At 53.2% G+C, this 15,994-nt stretch overlaps 1 protein-coding gene across 1 annotated transcript in view; it reads right to left on the minus strand.

Annotated features, from left to right (window-relative positions):
* Window positions 1-6,613: 6,613 nt before the first annotated feature.
* Window positions 6,614-15,994, minus strand: part of TIMP2 (TIMP metallopeptidase inhibitor 2) — a 28,842-nt gene continuing 19,461 nt past the window's right edge. Inside the window, exons 2-5 of the mRNA XM_074971983.1 lie at window positions 12,062-12,162; window positions 11,645-11,753; window positions 9,196-9,320; window positions 6,614-7,268 (exon numbers count right to left, since the gene is read on the minus strand). Of these exons, the coding sequence (XP_074828084.1) occupies window positions 7,071-7,268; window positions 9,196-9,320; window positions 11,645-11,753; window positions 12,062-12,162 (533 nt within the window). The 3' untranslated portion in view covers window positions 6,614-7,070. The remainder of the gene's footprint in view (window positions 7,269-9,195; window positions 9,321-11,644; window positions 11,754-12,061; window positions 12,163-15,994) is intronic.

The following is a 15,994-nucleotide window of genomic DNA, read 5'->3' on the forward strand; positions in this document are numbered from 1 at the left end:
CACTGTTTACCTCTCTCCAGTCTGAAAAATAACCATTTATTCCTACCCTTTGTTTCCTCTTCTTTAACCAGTTACTGATCCATGAGAAGACTTTCCCTCTGATCCCCAACTACTTACTTTGCTTCAGAGCCTTTGGTGAGGGACCTTGTCAAAGGCTTCCTAAAAGTCCACGTGCGCTCTATCCACTGGACCACCCTGGTCCACATGCTTGTCGACACCCTCAAAGAATTCTAATAGCCCTGGAGGTCTGCAGACTATGTCTAAGATTTCCAAAGGGGTCCATACCTCCATTCAAAATTTTGTAGAGGTCCTCAAAAGAAAAAAGGTTTAAAACCACTGCCTTAGGCTATGGGCTGGCACTGCACCCGCCCCCAGCTCTTCTTTTTCCTGCTGCATGGACTTGGCCAGGAAGAGGAAGCTAGCCTGGGAGGTCTGGCCTAGATTAGTCATAGAATCATAGAAGATTAGGGTTGAAAGAGACCTCAGGAGGTCATCTAGTCCAACCCCCAACTAAATCATCCCAGCCAGGGCTTTGTCAAGCCAGGCCTTAAAAACCTCTAAGGAGGGAGATTCCACCACCTCCCTAGGTAACCCATTCCAGTGCTTCACCACCCTCCTAGAAAAGGAGGACTTGTGACACCTTAGAGACTAACCAATTTATTTGAGCATAAGCTTTCGTGAGCTACAGCTCACTTCATCGGATGCATAAGCTTATGCTCAAATAAATTGGTTAGTCTCTAAGGTGTCACAAGTACTCCTTTTCTTTTTGCAAATACAGACTAACACGGCTGTTACTCTGAAACCACCCTCCTAGTGAAACAGTGTTTCCTAATATCCAACCTAAACCTCCCCCACTGCAACTTGAGACCATTGCTCCTTGTTCTGTCATCTGCCACCACTGAGAACAGCCTCACTCCATCCTCTTTGGAACCCCCTTTCAGGTAGTGGAAGGCTGCTATCAAATCCCGCTCACTCTTCTCTTCTGCAGACTAAACAAGCCCAGTTCCCTCAGTCTCTCCTCGTAAGTCATGTGCCTCAGCCCCTTGATCATTTTCATTGACCTCTGCTGGACTCTCCAATTTGTCCAAAACAGTAGCCTGCAAGAGGGGCCTGGCCTGCCTATGAGCCCCTGTTTCTGAATATAAGTAGCTAAAAAAGTGTTTTAAAATGTCAAGCAAACAATCATTGACAATTTCAGAACTTTTCAGCAAACAAAACGCATCAAAAATAAACAAGTACTTGTTGTAGGAGCAGCAGTGATCTGTATGCTATGTATAACCTGTATGTTCAAAAGGTCTGTTACACATTCCCCCCCTTTTGTCTCCTTTCCCTCTTTGAATACCTGTGAAGTGGCTTTCCCCCTCCCCCTTCCTCCTGGAATGCTTGTGGGATGAATGGGCTGCTTGAACAGCTGGAAGATCAGAAAAGCTCCCAGGTAGACAAGATGTCTGGGACTCTAATTAGGCAGCGATCACACGCCCAATGCATGGACACTGCATGGACACTGTCCGAGGTGGAGCTTGACCAACCAGACACAGCCAAGTCCTCTCTAGTTGCAGGCCATGAGGAGCAGGTCTTTAAAAGGGGAAGGGGCCATGTGCTCAGGAGGGCACTCACATGCTTGTACCTCCCGTGAAGGCCCTTCGCCCGAACCGCCTGGCCAATGGTTCGCTGCCTTGCATTCTGTCGTGCCTCGGGAAGACTGACCTCCATCGCCCCGCCCATTGCCGCGCTGTGGGACGCTTCCCTGGAAGGATCCTGACATCTCCAGTGCCGGGCCTGTCCTGGGAGCATGAGTATGCGACTGTGAGCATAACTCCCCCCTCCCCCATCTTTTGACCTTAGCTATCAGTATAATAAACGTGCTGCTTTCTGCCGAACCCTGGTGGGTCATTAGTCCTCCCTAAGCTCACTAGCTGGCCCAATTTTGGGTACCAGTACTCTGAAGTTCAACAAGACCTACCCGCAACTTCTGAAATAGGCCTCATTTTGGAAAGGTCCGCAGGAGAGTGCTCCGCCAGTGTTATGGCTGAACTCTGTACCTGAGACGCTGACAAAGATGGTGTCATAGAAGCCTCAGACATGAAGGATCTGATGCTAGATGTTCCATCAGATGAAGAATATTTTGCTTTAGTGTCAGAGAACAGCACGTATATCAAAGCTGAGGCAGCTATCCTGAGACTCACTGCAGGCCAGGGGATTGCTCAAAGAAGAAAAGATGAGAGTGAAAGATGCTATGCAAGAGCAACTTCTTGAGCACTCGACTCCAATAGCCAAATACAATGATGGGGTAAGAAAGAGAATTGAAAGTGGACCACGCAATGCAAAATACACTGCTCATCACTACAGAATGAAATCGTTCCCATGGTGTCAGAAATGGTACTTGAATGCATTAGTTAAGTGAAAGAGGCTAATGTTTTCTCTCGAACGGTTGACAAAACTAAAGAAATAAGCTAAGTAGAATAAGTGTCAGTTGTGTCGAGATATTGTTTGCATGGCAGTATATAGAAAAGATTTCTTGGTTTCCAGCCTGCTGAGTCACTTGATGCAAAGTCTCTCCTTCAGTACCTGAAGAACACGGCACAGCGTGGCACTGATAGAACTGTGCCGCCCAGAGTTACGGTGTGCAGTCTCTCTCACAGGAAGATGCATTCTGCCTGTTTCCATCACAGGCTCAATGTAGTTATTGTTGAGGTATGCAAAGGAAACCAACATGTGCTGATTTTTTCCCACTACCCTGGAGAAACGATACACTTTTCTCTCTGGATCAGCTACACATGCTACATTCAAAGCATTTCTAAAGAAAGTACAACCCCGAAATAAACTTCTGAAATTAAAGAAGCTCTGTGACACTCACTGGGCATTAAGAAAAGGAGGACTTGTGGCACCTTAGAGACTAACCAATTTATTTGAGCATAAGCATCCGATGAAGTGAGCTGTAGCTCACGAAAGCTCATGCTCAAATAAATTGGTTAGTCTCTAAGGTGCCCCAAGTCCTCCTTTTCTTTTTGCAAATACAGACTAACACGGCTGCTACTCTGAAACCTGTCACTGGGCATTGTAAGTTTCTGCTTGTAGCGCTGTGAGGCTATTGAGGAAAAAGTTGTCAAAGTGTCTTGTTCTGAAGAGAGTTGCTGACAGATTTGCTGCTGCTCACAACAGATGTATCCAGCTTCAATATGGTAAAAAAAAAAGAAAGGGGAGGGGGGTCACCTGTCACCATAGAATGGGGATAAGTGAAGTGTGTTTAGCAAGATTAGTGATGTTACACTGTGAACTTGGGAGACAAGCAACCCTGGGCGACTCACCACATTTCTCTGCGCCTGTTTTCCCTCCCCCTCCTTTGTTGGTCTTGTCTATTTAGACTACACCCCCTTTGTGGCTGGAGTGTCTTTTACTCTGCGTTGGTAGCAAAGGGGGGCCCTAGTCTCAGCTGTCATACAAACAGGTGTGGAAGAATCCGGGTTTTATCGGAAAGCGTGGGTACGTGTTGATTTCACTGCAGACACATAAAGCGATGGGGGGGAAAAAAACTCGCTAACAATTGAAATTTTCAAATAGGCAAACTAAGAAAAATGCTGCTTGAGAACTTACGGGAGTTTGATTGAAGGGTATTGACTGTGTCTGTTTTCACATGTGATGTGTTTTAATGGTTATGACACTAACTTTTTTGCATCTCAGTGGTTTTCAACCTGTGCTCCACGCCCCCCTGGGGGTCTGCAGACTATGTCAGCTCTCCAAAGGGGTCTGCACCTCCATTTTAAATTTTTTAGGGGTCCACAAATGAAGAAACGTTGAAAACCACTGGTCTGCCGGCATTATTGTCTGACCCTCTCCCCCCCATAATTTCCTGCAACTATTTATTTAAATCAATAAAAATGGGGGGGGGCTTAAAAACAAACACTGATATTATCCATTGAAATTACAAAAATAAAAATGGAATTCTGCCAAGGCTAAATCCATACGATTAGTAGCAATGGGGTAGCACGGCTTGCTTTGGGGAGCAGCTTTACCAGGTCAGCCCCTAGCCATGTTTGGAGCAAGCAGGAGCGGAGCACAGGGGTTAGGGATGGTTTTACAGTTGCTGGGGGTTTTCTCAAACACGGTGATTATAACAGCAGCAAGGCGGGGGCCGTTCTCTCCAGTGGATCTCTCCTGTGGCTGCGGTTTCCCAAAATTGCTCTATATGAAGAAGGCTGATGCAGTGGACCAGCTTCTGTCATAAGGAACCTTTCCAGCAGAACTGCAGCGTTGAGGGAAGTGGGGGGAACGTCCGTGCCATACGCCCCCCAAGGATGAGCGGCTTACACACCCACCCCACAGGCTGTCTTCGTATGCACCAGCGGACTGGTGTGCCTGCCTCGTGTCCAGAATTATGCTTATTACTTATTTACACAGCACTATAGATGTACGGTGAATCCAGTAAGAAGAAAATTATCTAATTTTTTAGAATACTGTTTATTGTCCAAAGACTGAACGTCCACATATGAATTATACAAAGCGTCAGAGACATGCACAGTCTGCTTGTCATTATTCAACAACTTTCATGTGTTTCCAGCACAAGAAGGTCTCAGACTTCAGATTCCAGCAAAAACATATTGCTCCAAAAAAACCCAAACAAAAACCCCACCCAAAAGCTTTAAATTATGGCAGCAAGTTAGATACTCCTTATTTTTAATACTTATCAAGCAAAGATTTGAAAATAACTATAATGTAAACTTTTTATTTTTTTAAATATTTTAAATTGCTTGCATGGAGGAGGAGACTGAGCTAGGAAGGAAGGGCAGAGAATGGAACCGAGAACAGAAGACATAAATTAAAAAAGCCAATCAAGCATCCTTCATATACCTGACATATAGAAAGAGATTTTTGCAGTTATTTTTGTGTGAGGCTCACCTATCGTGCTTGCCGACAGTCGTGATATTGTTGTTCAGCAAGGGCCTTGGAGACAAACTAGAAAGAGGCACATGTATGGTACATCCCATCTTCAAATCCAACTTCTGAAGACTTGTGCACTTTGCAGAAGAGGGGGATAGGGAGGAGGAAACTAACAACAGAAAAATCTGGAAGGACTCAACCCTCCACAGACTTTCTCGACACTCTTCCCACTTCATGTTGAATGCTTCCAATGCAGAAATGCGTTTAAAAAAAAATAAGTGCAGTTCTAATAGCTAACAAGGAAATTAAAAAGTTACAGCACAGGAATGATACAGCGGATGCCAAAACGAACTGAAACCTTAAAATCAAAGATAGAGCAGAGACAGGAGTAAATGTCACCTATGATATAACCATACAGTAAGCAAACAGGAGTCTTATATTGAATTGATTAGTTTTTTTCCCCTCTTCATTTTTATATATTGAAGTCACCCAGACTGGTCCAATATGACATCATTAAAATCTTACACCGATGCACAGCATGAAAATGCCCTGAAGCTGGTCTGCAGGGATAATTTCAGGATACGCCCAAACCTGCTCTAGCCAGGAGATCCGGATTCTCTCTCACAAAGGTCTGTGCTGTCTGCGTTCCAGGTGGGCTAGCTCTGCAGTGCTCTCTAGTGCCTCAGCAAAATGGAACGGGCTCCGAAGAAGAATGGGGTTGAGGCTGGCTGAGCGGGTTTCACAGAAGGATGTGGGGCCTTCGGTTGTAGGCAGCCAGAGGCCAGGTTTGTTGTGTGTGCGCGCGCGGGTGCACCCTCACTGCATAGGAGAAGAGGGTCTGAAAAGCTTTACTTTTATTACAGCTCACGGTCAGAAGCCTCACAGCTGAGATCAGCAAACAGCCGTCAGTGGGTATAAAAATACCGCGTCCTGGTGGGGTCTCTCTCACCGCGCTGTGTTTCTCGGCAGAACACTTGGAATAAGCTTCCATTTGCCAGCTCCTGCATTCACACAATTTGCTGGGAATAAAGGCTCTCGGCAAGGGAAGCTGCTCTGGGTCATTGTCGGCATGCCACTGTCTGTGGGGCTAGAGCACTCTCAGTTCATTCTCCTGCTGAGCAATGAATTCACAATAATACCTCTGCTGTCTGCATAGTCCGACAGGCTAAACGGTAACTAAATCCTTCCCCTAACCTGGAACTTGGCATTAGCACTATGCTGACGGCACAAGCATGCTCTAGGACACAAATCCAGCAGCTACACTACAGCAGGGAACACACATACCCACCAGGGGATTGGCTTGCTTTAGTAAACTGCCAGGATGAAGGCACAGGACCAAAGCCTACAGGGGTCTCATACATGCACCACCCCAGAGGTCCAACCTCAGCACCCACTGACTTGGAGGGAAGCATGAAATAACAACAGTGCTTGCAAATGAGTGAGAAGGGGACTCTCTGGTCCCCCTCAAAAGATGGTTCTGCTGATGCTGGGGATCACAGGGACACCGTCAGTGCAAAGGGCCTTTATCTTACTTGACAAAGGGCTAAGGAGACTTCGCTAGAGCCAAATCCTTTCCTGGTGCCTGCAGTCCAGCTGGGACTCTCAGCCAGTGCTACCTTTCATTGACTCTCCCTTCTAGCCCAAGAGGTGGGGGTGCGTGTGACAAGGGGGGCAGTAGGACTAGAGGGCTTACAAAGGAGATTTGGGGAATGCTGGTGTATCCGCTGGCAGTGGAGAAGCCTGTTTGAAAAGAGACGCCAATGTGCTGGGGGATCGAGGGGCAGGAGCTACCCAAAGCAAGGGACACTCCAGCCCCAGGTGAGGGGAACCTGGTAGGCCTGCTACACAGAGTGAGAGACATCAACCCTCCAGCATTCTGGTTTCCTCCAGAACAGCACTGGGATCTTGTGGATCAAAGTCCGGCTTGTTCAGGATTCTCCCCTGAACAGTATGAAGCCATCCCTTGCCCCACTGCACCTGTGAAAGGAAGGAATGGGAAAGCACAGCTGGGGACTAAATACAATGGTGTGGCCCCTCACCCCGCTTTGGAAGCACGTGGCATTTAATCTCCCCGATTGGGACCCACTTGGGATACTGAATTTTCATGCTGTTTCCAGGAAGTGATGTCAGAGGTGGACCAGTCTAATTTCTTGCAGGCCTTTCTATTGGGTACTGGAATGCAGCTATTCAGCTTAGGGGTCCTCGATGTCAAGAAACTCTTGCTTGGGTGGGGCCATGCCACGGTACCATGCGCATGAGCCGTCGCTCCTCTTGATGCAGGCATAATGCTTAGCCTGTCGCCCGTTGATGTTCTTCTCCGTCACCCAGTCTGTCCAGAGACATTCATCCGAAGACGAGACGAAGCACGGAATGGAGGGGCAGCGGGAGATCTAGGGCAGAACAGAGACCATTACTGAGCACACACTGATGCCCTGTCTGGGGGAGAGAGGGACCTGCCATGCCTCTTCCATCTCCCACCTCTGTCACTCTGGGCTGGGGGATGGAGAGAGACCCTGAGCTAAGGAAAGCAACATTCTAAAGTTCTGGGGTTCAAAGATGGGGCAAATGTCCCCCTCCCCCTTCAAAGCCCTCCTTTTCCCACCCACTCTAGAGGCCCTAGTCCCCTCTCCAAGCACTGTTAACACAGCACATGAGGAGAAAGGGCTGGCTCTAAGGCCACGGTCTTATCTGTCCCCAACTGTCACTTGTTTTCACTGCACCCCTTGTCCACCTAGCCTGCAAACTCTTCAGGGCAGCAGCTGTGCCTTGGTCTAAGCATCTGTGAAGGACAGTTCAGTCCTGGTGCAGTTCTACTGGAGTCAGACCTGGGATGGATCCTGCTGAACACCAAGCACCTCATCCAGTCCTTGACAGAAGTTTGTCTAACCTGTTATTGAAAACCTCTAGTGAGGGGGACTCCACAGCCTCTCTAGCCTGTTCCAGGGCTTAGGTCTCCTGACAGTGAGAAAGTTTTGCCTAATATGAATAGAATGGGTCGCTCCTCTCCAGGAGCATCTGCGCTTTTACCCAAAACCCCAGGGAAGGTGACTAAGCCACAGGAAAGTCCGAGCGAGTTTCTCAGGGTCACATAAGTGAGGCAGAGGCCTGTCTGGGATCTGGGCTCAAGATGTTCCAGGCCCTTTGTTCCAGCCACTGGACACATGGCTCCTTTTAAGATGCAGAATTGGGTCTTCACCTTAAATAAGAGGAATTTCCCAGTGCTGAAGCCAAACGTGGGATCTTTGCCTGGACAGAGCTACATGCAGAGCAAAGAAGTCTCTCTAACAGAGGAATCAGGACAGTCTAGCTCTGCAAATCATCCCAATGTTGGCATGTCTGAGGAATGAGGCCAGCAGTTCATCTCCACACCGTATGATGCAAGGTGGGTTTAGATTACATCCTTTAGACAAATACTCCACATCTGACTGCAACCGATACATGCAAATATAAGCCTCCAGACAAGTTACAGACAGCAGGAGATGTGGGGGCTGGGGCGAGGGTGGGTGCGTGGGAGAAGCCTGGCCACGGAGAGTCCAGGGAGAAGAGGGCAGCATTCTGAGCAGATAGCTGACATGAGGGGATAGAGAGAGATGAGGAGAATGGGGAAGAGCCAGGAGGGGAGGCTGGGCTTGTGGGAACAGCTCTGGGATTCCCAAAAACTGGGGTCTGACCCCACCTTCGCCATAGACTCCCTAGTGACCTTCAGCAACTCACTTCCCCTCAACTTCCCGGCTGTGAAATGGGGATGTTAGTGCTTTCATCCCTAGCAGGGTGTTGTGAGGGCATGTGGGATGCTTAGATCCCATGGGGATAAGGGACAGGAAACAGCCCCAGTTATGTAGTAAACTTTTCAAGGCAGGGATAGTATCTCCCTAGGTGGCTGTGGAGGGCCAGATTCTGAGTAGGGGCCTGTGGGCAGTACTTCAATAGGAGAACAACAGGCCAGGTGATCATCACTCCTAGCAGCCCACTGTCTGCCTCTCTGGGATGCCTCGTGTCCTTGCTAGAAGTGCCCCTCATTGGCCATTCCAGACAAAAATCACTGGGTTTATGCTGCCCTCAAGACTCTTACCCATGCTAGGGGAGACAACTGCCCCAGCAATGCACTGATCCCCCTTCAGATGCAAACCCAGGCCTCGATTCAGGAAAGCATCTCTGCCATTCACTTCAGCAAGTGCTTTCCTGAGTTGCAGCACTGAATCCAGCCAAGGTCACTCGACACCAAGCCTTCCAACGGCTGTGAGCAAGGAGCCCAGAAACCTCAGAGCACCACACGGAATGGCAGGCTCCAGGCACGAGCGCTCCCTCTCTGCCTACCTTGCACTCACAGCCCATCTGGTACCGCTGGTTCAGACTCTTCTTCTGGGTGGCACTCAGGGAGTCCCAAGGGACGATGAAGTCGCACAGTGTGATGTGCATCTTGCCATTGCCTTCGGACTTGCCTGCGGAAAGGCCACACAGCGCTTTAACCTTTCTAGAGACACACGTCCCATCAGGGCCTCGAGGGAGTTTGAACAGCACGAGCCCTAGGCGAGCAGCCCGCCCCTCCGGGGGGCTCTAGGGACATACTGTGCCTGGAGCACACATCAATCCCCTCCTTGAGGCACCATCCCTCTTGGCTAACGCAGTTAAACACTGCCATGTCACAAGCAGCAGACTGGAGACGTGAGAAGAGGGGAAGGGGAAGACTGACAAATCAAGGAGCCCCAGAGAAGCAGAACGTTGTTTTGACATAGAGCCACCCAGTGCGGGTGCGAGGCAGCGGATTCCCTCCCAGCCCCCAAGACCACGCCTAGAGAATTTGCTCTAAAAAGCCCCGGGACTTTCCCAAGTACCTGGGGTAATGTTCCACAGCAGGGACAATTCCTGGCACACTTTCCCCAGAGCCTCAAGGCCTCAGTGCCAGGTGGCAATGCCCTGAGTGTTTGCCAGGGAACTGTGATGAAAATCAGGACCCAAGGGCTTTCTGGGCAGGACTAATTCAAACCCCAGGAGTCTCTCTTGAGGAGGGATAACTCAGGGGTTTGAGCATTGGCCTACTAAACCCAGGGTTGTGAGTTCAATCCTTGAGGGGGCCATTTAGGGATTTGGGGTAAAAATAAGGGACAGTACTTGGTCCTGCTGTGAAGGCAGAGTACTGGGACTTGATGACCAGTCCCTTCCAGTTCTATGAGATAGGTATATCTCCATTTTTTATTAATTTATTTTATTAACTGGGTCAGCTCTCCTGCCTCGGATCAGCACCTTCTGTCCGCTTGGTTCTGCTCTGCAAACAAAGCCAGAAGGAAGCTGCCCTGGCCCACGCCCCAGCTGTTTGCTCGGGCCAGGTTTTCCAGGAGGCTCCAAAGGGAAAGATGAGCTGGGCGTCCCTGGAAAGGTAGCCACCCCCACTGGAGAGATCACAATGCTTGTGATGTCACACTCCAAGGGGCCACTCCGCAGCAGCGATGCAGAGGGGATAAAGCAGAGGGGGCTGTCCAGAGTCCTGGCCAGGCAGTCCAACCAGCCTCTAGGCTCAGGGCCTCCCCTGCTGTCTGCATGGATCCGGAGGACTTTATTTAGGGCTTGTTGAGAATTTGCCCCGCTCTAGGGCCTGTGTTCTGAGCGAGCGTATCCCAGGACAAGCAAGAGGCTACAGAGCAGGACACTGTCTGACAGCCCCCATCCGGGGAGAGGAGGAGATGGACGTCACACCTAGAACCAGACACTCCAGCAGCACCAGACACTGGGGCCCACAGGTAGTGGAGTGGCCAGGAGAATGGACCAAGAGATGGATCCAGCAGAGCTCAGAGAGCTCAGGAGAAACACCTGGGTGAAGGCATGTGCGATCGCACTCACACTGCAGCCAGACTCTTCTCTGGCCCCAGGGGCACGGTGCCCTTATCCATTAGTGCCATTGGGCAAGTGCCGGACATGGAAACAGACACAGAGGGAGACTCCCGTGCTCCTGCCACTGGGACCGAGGGCTGCAGCTTCAAATGCTCCTGTGGGTTCGGCAGGACAGGAGTATTATCCCATTGCACAGACAGGGAAGCCGAGGCCGACACAAGCCCCAGGGCGCAGCAGCTGCCAATATCCGAGCTGGGGTGAGTGCTCCTGGCAGCCGACCTTGTGCTCGGAACGTGGTCGTCACCCCCAAGCCAGCACGGCCTAAGCACCAGCTTGCACGCTGGTCAGGAAACGCTACCGGCTTTATTGGCTGTTATTTCCCTAGGAGCCACTAGATGGTGCCAGAAGGGCCCAGATGATCAGGGACCCTGGACGGGCAGGGGCGGAGGGTTTGAATGAGAAGCAGGCCAGGCCAGCCTGCAGTCACGTGGCAGGGCCCTGTGGCCAGGATGGGAGCCCCATGCATGCCCTGCTCACTGCCCCAGTTCTGGCCAGGATCAGAATGGCACTAAGGCCGCTGGGGGTCCAGCGCAGGGCCTTGTGGCCGGAGGAGGGCGGGGGGAACCCTATGGGCAGTGCTGCAATCCTGACCGCTTCGGAGGTCCCATGGCCACAGCAGAGAGCAAGCCCTTTGGCTGGAGCAGAATCCAGTTTCACGGCCTTTCCCTGAGCGATTCCCACAGCTCCAGGAAACCTCCCTACATGGGTCCCTGTCCCTTCGCCTGCCTCCTCCTGCCTGCACTGACTCAGGTCGAGAGAGCCTTTGAAGTGCCCCAGTGTCCTGCTTCGGTTCCAGCCCCAGGGCCCACGCCAGCTCCTCCCGCCCCGGAGACAGCACCGGGGGCCATGCCAGCTCCTCCGGCAACGCACTTCCTACCTGCAATGAGATATTCCTTCTTCCCTCCGGTGTCCAGTGACACCCCGCACACAGCCGAGGAAGGAGCTGTGTAAATTAACTCTATGTCCTTGTCAGGTCCTTTAAACATCTAGCGAGAGAGAGAGACCGCAGTCAGACAGGTGGCCCCGCTCAGCTCCACACACGCTGTGGGAGATGGGGCCGGGAGCACACGCACGGCAAGGGGTGAGGAAGCCGAGCTCTTGCAGTGCTGGGTGGCACGGACTGGTCACGGCTGTGGGAGCTCAGCACTTGCACCCCACGGAGATGGGATCCGAGGGTGGGATTGCTGTGGGGACCCCCTGACCCTGTTCTCATTCCTGCACATGCTGCGATTCCCTAGCACCCTCTTCCCACCTGCTCCCCCAGAGCCAGACTACCCCAGGCTGGGATCCTTACCTTTATCTGCTTGATCTCATACTGGATCCGTTTGATCGGATTCCCATAAACATCATTCCCAGAATCCACCTCTTTTCCGGAGACAGCCTTTGCTCTGATCACTGCAACAAACAGACAGAATGGGCATGAGTGGGAGAGACCCAGGAACAGCCTCCGTTCCCCAGCAGCAAAACAGGCTCGGATGCAAGGCCAGTCCCACAGCCTCAGCCTTGCCAAGCTGGTCACCTGTAGGTTTGATCTCTGCCCATAGCTCCCAGGCAGGGATTGGCTTCTCCTGTTTGTGGAGCATCTAGCTTGTGCTAACAGAGTGATGCTAATGACTGAAATCCCCTTTGCAGCGTCTGATCTCTGGGTGAGCGAGTCTTTCCACTGCAGCCCATTCTAACCATCCTTTGACAACAGCCGCAGCAAAATGCCTGAAGCCTGGTCTGGAGGTAAGAAGCCATTAGCACCAAGGTCAGCCTGGGAAGAAAATGGTCTGGATTTACAGAGAAGCGTGTGAAAAGCGTGTGCTGGGCATGTGCCATGGGACCATCATGGCATGCCAAGGCTTACCCTTACACACAGCTGCTTCCAGTGTGTGCACAGCTGTAAGGCCCCAATCCTGCAAATGGGTCTGGGTGGAGTGACCCTCATGTGCGCACAGATTCCTGCACAGGTAAGGTCCCACTGCAGGGTGAGGGCCCACCCATGGGGGGGAGGGAGGAGGGGAGGTAAAGTCCTTCACAGCAGGGAGCTTAGGTCTGCTGACAACGTTGGCCGAGCCTGCAAACTCTGCAGACTGGAGAGCTCCACATCTTTCTTTTCCTTTCAAAGGCCTTATATTAAATGCAAAAGCCATGTTGAGACTCCACACAGCAGGGGAAACACAATCACGCAGCCCAGAGCAAGAGCAGCTTCCAGGGACTGCTCAGCACAAGCTGCTACCTCTCTAGGGACTCCTGCACACACCTGCGTAGACATTGCTTTGATCGCAGTCTCCTTGCTCCCCATCTCTGCCTGGCTCTAGAAGCTGGGCAAAGAGCTGAATAAGCAGCATCAGACTAGCTGGACAAGCAGCACTGAGGGAATGCTGAGCTCGGAGAAAAGCACCAGGAGCAGCAGGGGAGGATGAGGATAAAGGACAGCAGGCTGGAGACAGAAGGGAAGGCACATGCAGGAGAAGGAGAGGGGCTCTTCTTCATTTGTCAACAGAGGTCCTCAGTTTCTTGCTTCTGGTTCACTAATTTTCTACAAAATCCAGGAGGTTCTGCCCACTGGTGACTAGACCATTCCCTGAAATGTTGGAATCGATCGGATGCCGCGTCATGTTACAGACACACAGCTACTTGCCATCAGGTGGCGTGTACAGCCCGGGATCCCCCACCCAAATGGACCTTGCACAGAGACCGAGGAGCAGAGCTCAGGGGCAGGATGGGGAGGAGACGGGAGGGTAACTCCATGAGGCCACCAGAGGCGGCACGCGGAGTGGGGAGGTTTTTAGGAGCAGCAGCCCTGGTGTGAACAGAGCCCGCTCCGGACTGACCGCCCACCCGAACTGCACAGCCTGGCCCGGCCCCTGGGCTGCTGGTTCTGCTGCCTCGAGCAGCCGCTCTCAAGCCAGCATCTGTGTCTGAGAGCAAGGGGACGCGCTGGCTGAGGAGCCTCCGGCCAGATGTCGGCTGCGGAATGCTGGGCGGCCACGCAGCTCAAAGCGCGAGGAACCGCATCCTCCCTCCAGGCCGAAAGCAGCGCGAACCACATGATGTCACTTCCTCCCCAAGACGCCTGGAAAAACAACCCCTCCAGTCACAGCAGGGCTCATGGGAAACAGGGGCTGGGGCTCTGGAAAAACAGCCAGGTAGGAACGGGCCTGGCCAAACACCACAGACCTGCAGGCTCCAACCCTGGGTCCTCCCCCAGCTCCCTGTGGCATCAGCTGCTCCGCATCCTGGTGCCCCTCCTCCCAATGCAGCCTCATCGCTTTGCAACACGAGTGAGTGTCAGGAACAAGGGCCCATGTGTGGGCACAACTGATGGGGGGAGGCCTCCACCCCAGAGCTGGCAGCTTTCCTGTGGTGATGCCACTCCCCTGCGTACACCGCAAGACCTGCGCTGAGGAGCCCATCCTCCCCTGGCTCTCCCCTGCTGGCACCCACCTCCACCTGCCCAGGAGCCCCAGCCTAACGATCTGCACCCGGAGAGGCTCTTCCTGCAGAGCGGGGAGCAAGTGCTGCGGGCTGTTGTCAAGTGCTGCTTTTGCAGCACGGACAGCGCCGCTTCCATTGCGAGGCAGAAGGCACCGGCCAAGGCCTAACCACCCCCAAGAGAAGGGCTTGTTCTCACAGCAGAGTGAAACGCGGGCAGTGCCCTCCATGCAGGACGGAGAGGGGCAAATGGAGGCAAGGCGCGGCCAGTTTGGAGGGGCAGGGCCACTACTTTCCCAAAGGCGGGTTCAGGAGCCTGGCTTCCCACCGCTGCCTAGAGTGGTTTCCTGCGGTGTCCCCTCCCCAGGGCAGGGTCCTTGCCTCCCGCTGCCCTGGGCAGAACTTGCCCTGAGAGCCGCTCACCTGGCAGCAGGGCTGCCCCGCTGGCCGGGCGAGACCTTTGCAGGTTCAGGTTCCAAGCCTGGATTTAGGCTGATGCCAGCTGCTGACAGCGCAGGGCAGGGCTTGGGGGAGGCGAACAGCCGGAACAGCTGGAGGGCAGAGAGCGGTGGAGGGGCAGGGGTTAAACCCGGTCCATTCTGCTGGTCCGGGGGGATGCGATCCAGTGACAGCTGGAGCCGTGGGGCTCCCTGGTCTGCCCCGCTCCCCGCTGAGGATGCCAGAACCACGCACAGGGCAGGCGCTCATTCCCCGGAGGCCAGTTCTCCCGGTGCAGGATCCAGGGGACGCCCAAGCAGCAAGAGAACCCGGCTGCAGGAAGCCAGGCTCCGCCAGCCAGCCAGGCCCCTCTGCCTCAGACAAGGCCCTGCCCGTGAGGCTGAGCTGACCGGTCTCTTGGTAACGCACAGGGCAGGACAGAATCCGGCTGGTTCCGAGAGCCCAGGCAAGGGCAGCGTGCAGACGGCCTCCCATGGCCCAGAGCAGCACGCGGCTGCACTGCAAGCCCGAGAGGGAACAGGCCACTGGCCACTGCAGGGTATTGGCACGGGACCCCCGATCACGGCAGAGATCACCTGCAGGAGGGTTTGTCTAGCAGGGTTTGTGGCCTGCTGAGAACTCGAGTTAACCAACCGTTATCTCAGGTGAGCTGACACCCATCAAGACGCTCCCCAGCATTCACAGTGTGTCCCGAGCATCCCTGTACGACCCCCTCAGAGCCCTGCTGTTCTGTGACAGCCACGGAGCTAGGGCTGAGCCCTGGGGGGGCCACCAGCAGCTGTGCCCTGGAGCCACTGTGTGTGGGGAGTGCGGCTCACACAGGGCAGCGCAGGCTTTCACCGGCGCCCAATGGGTCAAGTTACAGCCCAGGCTCCCTCTAGGGCCTCTTGGGCTTTACCTCCACCAACCTGGGCCATGCTAACGGCCGGGGGCCTCATCCACACTGGCCTATTCGAACATGGACAAACGTTCCCCTCAAGTCCTAGTGTAGACGAGGCCTGGGGCTGGGATCTGCACAGCACTCCTGGGCCCGGGCCTGGCTGGGACTCCCAGGTGCTAGGGCAGGAGCGGTCCACAGTAATTAACCAGTGCCAGTGTCAGTCCTTCGTCTGGGTCTGTAAAACCCCAGGGGTTAGGACTGGGGGGCAGCATGCGGGCCCCGCTCCAGGGCTAAGGAATTCCTACAGGAGCCCTGGCCAGCACAGACAGCTCTCATTGGGCCTGAGGAGCCACATGGGGCACCAAGTTCAAGATCACAGCTGCTGCCCTGCCCAGGGAATTTAACCCCAAACCTAGCCAGCTCCCAGCCCCAATGCTCCCTCCACACCTAGCACAGACTCTGGCTCTG

The sequence above is a fragment of the Natator depressus genome, chromosome 14 (assembly GCF_965152275.1).
Source record: "Natator depressus isolate rNatDep1 chromosome 14, rNatDep2.hap1, whole genome shotgun sequence".
Lineage (NCBI taxonomy): Eukaryota > Metazoa > Chordata > Testudines > Cheloniidae > Natator > Natator depressus.